At 43.9% G+C, this 12,943-nt stretch overlaps 1 protein-coding gene across 1 annotated transcript in view; it reads right to left on the bottom strand.

Annotated features, from left to right (window-relative positions):
* The window catches only part of MPDU1 (mannose-P-dolichol utilization defect 1), a 226,763-nt gene that overhangs the window by 17,270 nt on the left and 196,550 nt on the right, over window positions 1-12,943 (bottom strand). The window contains exon 6 of the mRNA XM_044077012.1: window positions 2,865-2,975. Coding sequence (XP_043932947.1) covers window positions 2,865-2,975 — 111 coding nt within the window. The remainder of the gene's footprint in view (window positions 1-2,864; window positions 2,976-12,943) is intronic.

The raw sequence follows: 12,943 nt of genomic DNA, 5'->3' as shown, positions 1-12,943 counted from the left end.
AGGACTTTGTCAACCACAATGACTTTGGATCTGTGACTCAGTACTGATCTTAGTCAGCAATGGATTTACACCTGTTCAGTCTCGTGTAACTAACCTATTGAGTTGTACAATAACATGTTTGATGCTCTTGATGAAAAATGAAAAATTACCAGTGGATGAGACATACCTGAATCTTGCAAAAGCTTTAGAGTCTATTCCACATTATCTTATCTCCTCTACATAAATGGATTATACAAAGTCTGGTACCCACAGAGTGTGCAGTTAGAGTACATGATGCATTTTCCAAAACCAGGAAGGTTCACATGGGTAAGCCCAAAGGTTCTGCATTGGGCTCACTTTTTCACTTAATATATTCATGCAATCTATACTGCCCTGAAGACAAGTCTGGATGAGTAAAGTTTGCGGATGACTCCAAAAAGTGTTAATGGTAACTATCTCAGAATATATGATGTTATTTCAAGATTATTTGAATGAGTAGTACTGAATACCACTGCATTCAATGCCAAATATGTTTGGTTATAAACCTTGGACAAAATAAGAACTACCCATACTTCATTAATACTGAGATTTTGCATTCAGCTCTAGTTGTTAAAGATCTTGGTGTCCTTGTGGTGACAATAAGTTAGTGCAATAAAAAGAAGTGACATCTACTGGCATATGACTTATTCATACAATCTCATACAGGAATGATGACATTATGATGACATTATTCTATATTTATTAAGATCATGAATTAGATCCTATACAGAGTACGGCAGGGTGCCTAGAGAGGAGTTCTGGCATCATATGAGGAAGTCGGGAGTGTCAGAGAAGTATGTAAGAGTGGCACAGGATATGTACGAGGGTAGTGTGACAGCAGTGAGGTCTGCGGTGGGAGTGACAGATGCGTTTAAGGTGGAGGTGGGATTACATCAAGGATCAGCTCTGAGCCCTTTCATATTTGCAATGGTGATGGACAGGTTGACAGATGAGATCAGACAGGAGTCCCCGTGGACTACAATGTTTGCAAATTACATTGTGATCTGTAGTGAGAGTACGGAACAGGTGGAGGAGACCCTGGAGAGATGGAGATATGCCCTAGAGAGAAGTGGAATGACGGTCAACAGGACTAAGACAGAATACATGTGTGTGAATGAGAGGGAGGACAGAGGAATGGTGAGGATGCAAGGAGAAGAGGTGGTGAAGGTGGATGAGTTTAAATACTTGCGATCAATAGTTCAGAGTAATGGTGAGTGTAGAAGAGAGGTGAAGAAGAGAGTACAGGCAGGATGGATTGGGTGGAGAAGAGTGTCAGGAGTGATTTGTGACAAACGAGTACCAGTAAGAGTGAAAGGAAAGGACTACAAGAGGGTAGTGCGACCAGCTATGTTATATGGGTTGGAGAAAGTGGCATTGACAAAAAGGCAGGAGTTAGAGCTGGATGTGGCAGAGTTAAAGATGTTAAGATTTGCACTGGGTGTGACGAGGGTGGACAGGATTAGGAATAAGCATATTAGAGGGTCAGCCCAGGTTGGAAGGTTTGGAGACAAAGCCAGAGAGGCAAAATTACGTTGGTTTGGACATGTGCTGAGGAGGGATGCTGAGTATATTGGGAAAAAGATGCTAAGGATGAAGCTACCAGGTAACAGGAAAAGAGGAAGGCCTAAGATAAGGTTTATGGATGTGGTGAGAGAGGACATGCAGATGGTTGGTGTGACACAGCAAGATGCAGAGGACAGGAAGAAATGGAAACAGATAATCCGCTGTGGCAACCCCTAACGGGAACAGCTGAAAGAAGATGATGATGACAGAGTACGGCATGTCATCTTTTCTACATACTTAATGAAAATAAACAAAATGTTAGTAGGGTTTGTTTTCTTTTTTATTACTGTAGATGTAATTATGTCACTTTAAAAAATGGGAACAGGGTATATAACCCTAACTTTTCACAGATGAAAATTCACAGATGCCCACACTGGCTTTTTGTAAAATGGTGGACTCGAAAAACACACTAGAGGCAGCAACCTGGTCTTATCTACAAACTTTTACACATTACAAAAAACTAGATTCATTTCCCAGGTCTAGAGCTGGCCTTGCTAATTTTCTATGAGGGTCCTGGACCCTCATTCTTCCTCCTTCCAAACCTTATAATTTGTGGTACTCTACCCATATAGCTAAGGCTACTGCAGCAATAATCAAATGATGAACATAGTATAGCTGTGTAAGTAAACTTACCATAACAGTAGATGTTCGATATATCACTGTTATAGTAACCTCTCCCTCCCTCCACCCCCCCCTTTATTTTTTGCTTGATTTTTTTTTTGTTTGCCAGGGTGAGGAAACTGATTATTATATACCTAGCACTGACCTCTTTTACAGCTCTAGCCTCCCTCTTTCAGTTGGTATAAAAGCTCTGAAGGGCTTGGGACCCAGACCGCTAATTTTCTCCAGCTCTGCTCAATCTCGCAACTGTCTGGGCAAGTGGAATGTGCCCTTAAGCTTTAGAAACCAGCTGGCTATTACATCCTAGGCAGTATATAACTCATAAAGCTAAGGCTTCTGCAGCACTAAATATCCCTTTACCTTCATTATGCTCATCATTGCTATCAGAATGCAGCTCAATTTTAAAAGGAAATCACATTACCAGCCTTAAAGCTGGGAGGTACGAGCAATGTGTATTTCACATCCAAATCAGAACCACATAGTGTACAAAAAATTATGCAAGACTTTTACACTTTCCTTGCGGGACATCTTCTTATGCATGTATCAGCCCTACAAAATACCCTAGGAACATAAGACTAGGTCGGCAGGCAGCTGTAAGACATTCAAAGACCACAAGTGTACAAAGTTTACTCCTTAAGAAAACCCTATCTACCTGCACTCACCTGTACTGAGGTAAATATTCTGGCCAACGAACCCGCAAAGAGTAGAAATACAGTGACAGCAGACAGTTGGCCTGTGTGCCCATTCTGATAGTTAGTAGCTGCCTGCATTAGCTGTAAAAAAGAGAAAGAAAATTAGAATATACATTATATAAAAGAATCTTCTGAACTAAGATGAAAGCAAATGCCCAACTTATAACTAAGCACTCCCTTTTCTTGTTAGGAAACACATTTCTATCTTTTTCAAAACATTTGTAGAACTTTCCAGGTAATATGGAGACAAAATGGAATAAATGCAGAAAAGTTGCAAATCACCATGCACTTGTTAAATATAGCTCATACTGCTAAGACATAACTGCATTTTGTCCAACAAAAAGTCTACATGTATATTGCCTGCTAATTTATCCCAAGCTTCTTAGAGGGTGAGCAACATGCTGGTCAGTTAGCAAGCTACTATAAACTTTTAACTGAAACATTTGATTTCACAGTCTAGAATCATCAGTGCATGACAGCAAAGAGGGAAAAAACAAATACCTAAAGAGGCAGTATCCCCTTTCAAGAGAAAGGTAGAAGTAACACACCGCGCAAAAGTACTGTCATTCACACGCAAACAGCTGTGAACAATCAAAAAGAAAGTACAGTTGTGTACACTTACCATAAATGCAGATGTTCGAGTGTATTCACTGTTGCAGTCATCACATTTGGGTGATCTGCTTGCAGTAGCCCTCAGTCGGCCTGATTATTAAAGTCTTGGGTCCTGCGTCGGTTGCTGTCTCATCTTCCGTGACGTCAGGTAGTCAGGGATATAAAGCATGCAGCTGACGCCATTACACCAGTTTTTCTTGCCCCAGATGTCAGGTGCCACCCTTAATGGGAAGCAATTAAATATAAATATACAAGGTTATACCTCCAACAAAAAAGCAAATACACCAAAAAGCTTTTAAGTATAGTAAAGGAGAATAGAGGTATAGCCAAAAGAGGTCAGGGGGCTGGAGGGAGGGTAACCAGGACTGCAACAGTGAACACACTTGAACATCTACATTTATGGTAAGTGTGCACAACTGTACTATGTTCTTCATGTTTCTCTGTTGCAGTCAATACATTTGGGTAGATTCCCAAAGCTAACGATGGGAGGAGGAATTTAAATAGCATTAGGAGCAGCTACAAGGCCCTGCAAGACTGCAGTGGCAAAGCCAGCTCTGGATTTAGAGAAAAAAGGCAAATGGTAATGCTTGGTGAAAGTATGTACAGAACTCCAGGTAGCAGCTTCTAGGATGTCTCTGGTAGGGACACCTCTGAGAAAGGCTGTAGAGGTTGATGCAGCCCTGGTTGAATTGAGGTCTAATCCTCTGTGGGATAGGTTTTCCATGGTGCTTATAGCAGAAATGAATGCAATGATCTATCCATTTAGAAATGGTTTGCTTTGAAATAGCCTTCCCCTCTGCCCCTGCAGCAAATGCTACCAGCAGTTGTTCAGATTTCCTTTGAGGTTTAGTCCTGTCCAAGTAAAATCTAAGTTGTCTGTGCACATCTAAGAAGTGCAGTATCGGTTCCCCTTTGTTCTGAGGATTAGAAAAGAAGGTTGGCAAATGAATGGACTGATTAAGAGCCACACTGGATACCACCTTGGGCATGAAAGAGGGATTGGTCCTGAGGGACACCCTATCAGTATGAAAGAAGACAAAAGGCTCCACTGCCATAAGGGCCTGTAATTCAGATACCCTTCTTGCTGAAGTGATTGCTAAAAGGAAAGCTGTTTTCCAAGAAAGGAATTTTAACTCTGCAGTTGCAGCTGGTTCAAAAGGAGGAAGAGTGAGTTTTTCCAATACAAAATTAAGGTTCCAGACTGGAGTTGGGGCTCTCCTGGGTGCTCATAAGTTTTTGGCCCCTCTGAGGAACTGCTTGAGCAGTGGGTGAGAAAAGATGGGTGGTTATGTGTTGTAATGAGCTGAAATGGCTGAGACATGAATTTTGATGGAGGAAAAGGAAAGGCCCTTGTGAAGCATCTTAAGTATTGAAAAATCTGAGGTAAATTGGGCGCTGCTGTGGCCATCCGTTTGAGTTTGGTTCCATGCACAAAATCATTTCCATTTCTCAGCATAAGATTTTATAGTACTAGGCCTCCTTACCTCCAAAATGGCATCCAACAATTGTTTACTGAGGGATGGTAACGGAGAGATTAGGTAATTAGTCAGGCTGCCAGGTTCAGGGTGTGAAGCTGGGGGGGGGGGGGTGCAGAATCTGGCTCTCCTGCTGAGACAGCAGGGTAGGGGTCTGAGGTAGGTGCCACGGGGCCAGCTGAGACACACTGCGCAAGAGGGGGTACACCAGTGTTGGCGTGGCCAGTCTGGTGCGATCAGTATCATCCTTGGTTTGTCCTGTTTGATCTTTAAAAGTACTTTGGAGAGGAGAGGCAGAGGGGGGAAAGGCATAAACTGATAGATTTTTCCAGCTGAAGGACAGAGCATCCACTTTCCAAGCTTGTTTGTGGGGAGTCCTTGTGCAGAATTTGTCTAATTGGTAGTTCTGGGGGGAGGAAAACAGGTCTATATCCGGGATACCCCATTTATTGATCAACATGTTGAAAATCTTTGGTTCCAGTTTCCACTCGTGTGAGCCCATGGGATTTCTGCTTAGTTCGTCTGCCAGTGTATTTAGTTTTCCTGGCAGGAATTGAGCCTGTAGATGAGCTTGGTAGCTCAAGGCTATGTTTCACAGAGCCATGGCTAGTCTGCAGAGGGGGTAAGAATGGGTACACCCCCCGCTTGTTTATGTACCATATAACAGTGGTGTTGTCAGTCTTTACCATTAATTGTCCTGGAAGAATGTGGTCCTTGAAGGCTGTCAGAGCATTCTGTACAGCTAACATTTCTTTTTGATTGATATGCAGGTGCATTTGACTTGGGTTCCATTTGCCCTGAATGCACTTCCCTGCCAGGTGATCCCCCCATGCATAGTCTGATGCGTCTGTTGTTAGGGTTTGGGCGGCAGGGGGTAAAGTAAATGGTAGTCCCTTGTTTTGGTGACAGGCCTCTGCCCACCAAAGAAATTCTAACCGTAGACAAGGTATGATAGGAATCATTGCTTGCAGATCCTGAGAATGTTGACACCATAGACTTTTTAGATACCATTGCAGTTTCCTCATATGCATTCTTGCATATGGAATTAGTAGAATGCACGAGGCCAAGAACTCCAAGGCTTGCAGTATTTGCCTTGCAGATAGCACGGTTTTTGTGGCCACTAGTTTGAAGCAATTTGTTGACATGGTACCAGCTGTGCTTTACTTTCATTTATGGTGTACCCAGGTAAGTTAACACCTTTTGTACAAATGCCAGACGATTCATAGGTTCACAGGTAGGTAACTAGGCTATCTGCCCGACAGCATTTATAAGCCTAGCCAGAGTGTGTCAGCTTTCGCCACCCCACTGATTAATTAACTGAGCCTCTGTCAAGAAAAGTCAATGAAGTGATCCCAGGGGTGTATTTTCTGTTACCCATCCACTCGTCAAGGTTTCTCTTGAAGAGTGTTAGTGAGGGGCTCTGCCTAATATAGTTAGGAATTATGTTCCAAAGCATGGGGAGTCTCTGTGACAGGAATCTATCCCTCCAGCATGTTCTATTTATTGTTGAGGCAAGGTTTAGCTCACTAGAGCGAGTGGCTCGCAGTGACTTGGATTTCTTTAGGTGGAGCATGTCCATCAATTCTGAGTTGGACATGGCTTTGTAAGTCAGGCAGAGATCACCTCTGCGTAAGCGATATGCCACTGAGTACAGCCGGAGTTTTTCCAGTCGGGCTGCATAGGAGATAAGTTTGAGGCCAGTAATCCTCTTGGTGAGGTACTTTTGTGGTCTTTCCAGCTGTTGGAAGTGTCTTGTGAGGTACATCCCAAATGGGGCATTGTACTCTATGATGGGTCTGATGAGTGACAAGTAGAGGGGCACTATACCCTCTATTTCTAGATGCAAACCCTTTAGTATTTAGATGGGCTACATAGAAGGATTTCCTAACAACATTGGCAATATGATTGTCAAAGGAAAGATTATTATCTACCTGGGTCCCCAGATTTCTTATTACCTCTTCTGTATTAAGGGGGCTGCCACCTATGTGGTAATTCATGGGTGTTTTGTTTTTCCCCAATGGGATGACTATGCATTTTTTTGGCATTTAGCTTGAGACCATCACTTTGACACCAAGTGTCCAACTCAGTAAGGCCCTTTTGGAAAATGTCCACGTCAGCCGGAGAGTCAGTTATGGCTCCCAGTTTGCAGTCATCGGCGAACTTGGTTAGCCATAGTCCTCCTGTGTTTACCTGTACTTCTAAGAAGTATATGCCAAACAGTAGGGGTCCCAGGACCGAGCCTTGTGGGACACCACTTGTGACTGGTTTAGAGTCTAACCTGGAGCCCCGCTATTCTTACCGTGTGAGTTCTGTCTGTAAGCCAGTTGGCAACCTGTCTCGTGACGTAGGGGTTTATGTTCAGGCTGGTGAGTTTTTCTATAATTCCCGAGTGGGGAATGGTGTCAAAAGCCTTGGCAAGGTCAAGGTAGGCTGTTTGAACCACCTTCCCCTCATCTATGGCCTTGGTGACTGTCTCGAAGAAGTCAGCCAAGTTTAGTAGGCATGATCTGCCCTTAAAGCCGAACTGGGTTGGGTCAAGTGTTTTGAGGTTCCCAACGTCTTTGTTAATGAGTTCCATGATGATGCGCTCCATAGCCTTGCAGACCAGGCTAGTCAGGCTTATGTGGCGATAGTTACCAGGGTCAGTTGTGGCCCCTCCTTTCTGGAGTGGAATAACCGTTTGCTGTGCGCCATTCTATGGGCACGTAGCCTGTGGAGAGGCTGAGGTTGAACAGTGTGTGTTTAGGTGGAGAGTTAGTTCGTTCTGTAGTTCATGCAAGACGCAGTCTGGGACACCATCTGGCCCCATTGATGCTGTGCTTTTGGCTTTTGAAAGGGCTGTTTTTACCTGTGCATCTGTGATTTCCGGGACACTACACTTTTCCGGTACTGCTGTGGGCCCTTTTGGGGGTGAGAAGGGGTTAAGTTTGCACTGAATCTATCTGCCAGGATGTTGGCAATATCAGTAGGTTCAGTATATTTTGTGCTATTTTGCACTAGCTCAGAACATATCTGCGAGTTGCCACTTGGATTCTTGACATAGCTAAAGAAGGCTTTGTGGTTATCTTTCGAATCCTTGGCTATTTTTCTTTTGAAGTTAGCCTTGGATGATTTTATGAGGGACCTTAGTTTCTTACCGATACTGATCAAGGATGTCTTTCCTTCTTGGGATTTGCTTTTTTTCTGAACTAGTTTCCTCCTTCTGTTGTATAGCCTGTTTATGGCAGGGGTCCACCAGACTGGTTTCCTTCTGTTAGGGGAGTGAGTCTTGGTTTTGCTAGGGATGGCACGATCCATGCATCCTTGTAGGTGCTCACAGAGTGCATTTGTAAAGGTTCCTGCATCTTGGACACTGTTATCCTTTAGCGTGGGGGCTGTGAAACTTACCACCTCTGTCTTAAGTACAGTGAAGTTTGCTATAGAAAAGTTTTTCACTGTGGTTTCCTTGGTCGGGGGTGATGGTGTGGTGTGGACATCCAGAGTGATTAGTTTATGGTCTGATCTAACCAGTGACGGGTTGACCTCCAGTGCGGAACACCTGTCGCCCATGTTGGTGATGACCAGGTCCAATATGTTTTCACTTCTGATAGGGGAGTTTACCAGCTGATCCAGGGCATTTGACTTGATAAATTCCAGGAAGCGCTGGACCTGGGAGTTTGTACTTGAGTAGTTTTCCCAGTTAACGGTAGGGTAATTGAAATCGCCCAATATCAGGGTGTTCGGTAGGACCTTCATGTTTTCCAGTGCCTTCAGAAAGGCGGAGTGGTGGTCCTGGGTCATGGAGGGTGATCTGTAGCAGGCCACAATTTGCATTGCAGATTTGTCCAATGTTAGTTGCACATGGATGATCTCAGAGGTATCATGCTGTGCCACTAACCTGGAGGTGTAGGTATCCTTGATGAATATGGATACACCCCCTCCTTTTGTGTTCCGGTCCATGTTCTGTGGCCGAAATGTGTGGTATGAGTTGTAGCCCAGTAGTGCTGGGGTGCTCTGTGGAGCCTTGAACCAGGTATCAGTTACTGCACAGATGTCGACGTTCTCCATACTGAGGAGTGCTTCGAGCACATGCATTTTGAGATTTAAACTCCTGGCGTTGAGTAGCATAACCCTCACTTTTTTATTTGTGCAATTTACGGAGGTGGATTTGACTTTTGAGCCTTGCCTAAAAAAGGCACTATGGGGGTAGCAAGAGCCTTGGTCAGTATTCGAAAGCCTAGGGGTGACAGGTGCAAGCTGTCTCTTGCGAAGCAACGAGGCTTGTCGAGCATGTCTTCCCAGGCTGACAGACACTGGATCCCCTTTGAATGACACCAGAAGCTTAGCCAATTGTTGAAATTGATCATTTTTTCTTTATACTGCGGTATGATTCTTGGTGAGGGCAAGATGCTACTCAGCGTCAGGGTCATACCCGCCTGGGCTACATGATCAGAGAGCTCTTCCATGTCTCTTTTCATGTAGTCCAGGGAGGTACGTCTCAGGTTATTCACAACAACATGAACAATGACAGAGTCATATTTGTACTTGTTCTGGAGTGAACTGAGTGTTTGTGTTATGTGGCGGATTCCGGCTCCTGACAGGCAGCTAACAGTAAACTTCTCCTTGTCCAGCCTAGTGAGTGTGACATCAGTGTGCCTGACTATAGAGTCGCCTATTACTAGTGTGTTAGGTATGTTATTTTGCCTTAAGGGCTGTGATTGTGCGGCACACTGATTTTGTGTTTTATGTGTTGTCTGGTTTGTGATGGGAGGTACAGGTTTTTTGGGTGTCTGCTTTGGAGGTCTCTGATGCTTTTGCAGGTTTTTATTTAGAGCCGCCGGTATGATTTTGTGTATTTATGTGTATTTTTTGTAAGTGCTGGTTTAGTATGTCAGAAGTATGTCCTGGCTTTCTGCCTGAATTAGATAATCGTCCAGGTATGGGTATATTTGAATGTTTCTTTGCCTGCAAAATGCAATGACTGGAGCTAGGCACTTTGTGAATACCATGGGTGCAGTAGATAAGCCAAAGGGCAGTACAGAGAACTGATAGTGCATGCAGCCTGCTTTGAAGCGTAGGTATTTTCTGCAAGATTCCCTGATTGCGATGTGCAGGTAGGCTTCCTTTAAATACAGTGTTGCCATCCAGGCATCTTTGCCTATCATGGGAAGCAACTGTTGAAGAGATAGCATCTTGAATTTTGGAATCACCAAAAAGGTGTTTAGGGTAGACAGGTCCAGGATAGGACGCCATGAATCGTCTTTCCTGGGTACCAGGAAAAGTCTTGAGTAGAAACCTTGTCCCTTTTCCTCTTCTGGTACAGTCTGAATAGCCTTTAATCTTAAGAGAGAGCGCACCTGCTTTTGAGCCTCTGCCCACTGATTTGGGGGTTGATCTGGCCAACCGTGTGGGGTTGGTAAACTGTGAAAGTGAAATTTGTATCATTGGAAAACTATATTTAAAACTCATTTGTCCTGGGTAATGAGTTCCCAGTTTTTTTCTTGCAGAGCAATCTTTCCCCCTTATGGAGCAGTCAGTTGAGAAGTGCTTGGAAGTTTTAATGTTAAGCCATTAAGACAGCTTACCATAGGGGGTAGTCTTACTACTCTCTGATTTGGAAGTGGGAGCCCCCCACTGCTTAGTCCTGTGCATACCCTGGGACTGGAGCCTGGATGTTCTGCTGGTTCTGGGTTTGAACTAAGAAGGCCTGGAAGAGGCAGGAAAGGATCAATTTTTTGAGGGCCAATGTCTACTAAATCTAGGAGGCTGCACTTGTAAAAAATCTTTAACAGTTTGCATAGATTTAGCTTTTTCTTCCATCTTTTTAAAAACTTCTTCTGCTTTGTCGCCAAACAGGTGGGCCTGATTTAAGGGAGCTTCCAGCAATTTAGTTTTAATATGATCTGGCAAAGATTGCTCCTTAAGCCAAGAATGCCTTCCAAGTACAGATCCAGTGACAACAGCCCTGCAAGATGCCTCTAGTGAATCAAACCCACATTGCAAAGTATGTTTTCCAACCTGTTCAACAGAATGCATTAAATCCTGTAAATCCTTATTTTCAGCACAATCAGGAATCAACATCATTTTCTGTTTAAGCAATCCAATAATATGCTGCTGATACTTTAACATATGAAACTGGCAATTTAAGGCCCTGATGGCCATGGTTGCAGAGGTGTATACCTTCTTACCCCATCTATCCAGGGCCCTGGAATCTCTATCAGAGGGGCTAGGATTTTTGGCAATAGTAGCCTTAATACCCTTAGGTCCCTGTGAAATGGTCTCAGGATCCGCAGTAGGATTTTTAAAAAGGAACTTGTGAGAATGAGGAACCCTGTAATATCTATCAGGTTTTCTGGGAGCAGGCGGTAAAGAGTCAGGGGCCAAGCTAGATTCTGAAAAGGCATCGTCAACAATGTCCAGCACAGTAGGGGGCAGGAGTAAGACATCTCTAAGCCTTTTTTTAGAATCAGAGTAATCCTGGCTTTCCCAGTGAAAATGCTCCCTAAGAGTATGCAAGGTTTCACCAAAAGGAAAATCCTCTGGGAGAGAAGCAAAGAGAATAGAGTCCTCTGCATCAGAATCCTCATAGGTAGATAAGGGTAAATCCTGGTCATCAGAGGAGACAGAAATTTTAGAATCCTGGTCAGAAGTATCATAAGCAAATTCAGTCCTAGGTCTCTTAAAGGGTGAAGGTTGGCTTCCTCTGATTAAAGTAATAAGGTCTTCAGCCATTCTTATCATTTGTTTTTTAGGCATAGAGGCCTGACCATGCAGTCTGGGCATCGGTTTCTTAGGAATGGTTCAAGTTTTAAGCCTCGAAGAAGAAGATGGCATCTGTTTAATATAAGTCAGTAGGCCTGAATACACCCTCAGAAGCAGATACCTGCACAGTGGCTCCAGACCCATCCAAGGTAGAGACATCCGCAGGTTCCACAGTTAAAGCATCTTGCGGCATACCGGACTCCGAATGGGTCTCAGTAGGGGCCTGCGAATCTGAAGTAGCGGGTATTAGGGGCTGCAAAAGCGCCTCACTGAGTACTGGCGAACTGGTGACTAGCTTAGGAGAAGCGCCATCGGCAGCTTTGGACCTAGGTGGCCTGTCTCTGCCTTTATCTTTGCGTTTTTTCGGAATGTCGGTAGTCGGGTTGCTTACCGAAGACATATCTGGATAATTGAATCTAGCACCATAATATTTAGAAGTGAAAATGTACCGACGACGAATAGTTTGTGGTTTAAATAAGGCACAAAACCAACAGCGGGGTACGTCGTGGTCAGGGCCTAGGCAAGGAATACAGTACGAATTAAAATCTTTGAGGTATTTGCTTTCCACAAGAAATGCAATTATTGACTTTTACTGACATCTGTTTAGAGCAAGAAAAAGTTTCCCCAACGGGGTACTTAGCTTTAGCTGAAGACTTCAGTTCTGAAACTCGGAAACGAAAATTTCAGGAGTCGACCGACCGGCACTTGCGAACTGCTTCTGCTTCGGGCACCGCACGGCAAGAAAGACTGGGGTAATGGCGTAAGCTGCATGCTTTATACCCCTGACTACCTGACATCACGGAAGATGAGACAGCAACCGACGCAGGACCCAAGACTTTGATAATCAGGCCGACTGAGGGCTACTTGCAAGCAGATAACCCAAATGTGATGACTACAACAGTGAAACACAAAGAACATCTGGCAGGTTTGTGGGATGTGCAAGCCTATGTAGCTGGCACAACATGTTATGGCATGCTGTGGTATGGCCAAACAGCCATCCCAGAATAAGGTCTTATACAAAAAAAGTGGTCAACAGAAAAGCTTTACCTAGCCACCAAGGATGGTCTTAAAAGTAAGATCTATGTTTGACCAGTAACAAACAGTAATTTAACAACAGCAAGAAATGCTAGTCTATATGTACTATTGCTTCAGCAGGCAGTCTGATAACTAAATATTAATGGTGGCCCCCTAGACTTGACCCAGACTGAGTTTAATGGGTTG

This window comes from Protopterus annectens, chromosome 7.part0 (genome assembly GCF_019279795.1).
Source record: "Protopterus annectens isolate FY-2018-M chromosome 7.part0, PAN1.0, whole genome shotgun sequence".
Classification (NCBI taxonomy): Eukaryota; Metazoa; Chordata; order Ceratodontiformes; family Protopteridae; genus Protopterus; species Protopterus annectens.
This window is presented reverse-complemented; position numbering and strand designations above follow the sequence as displayed.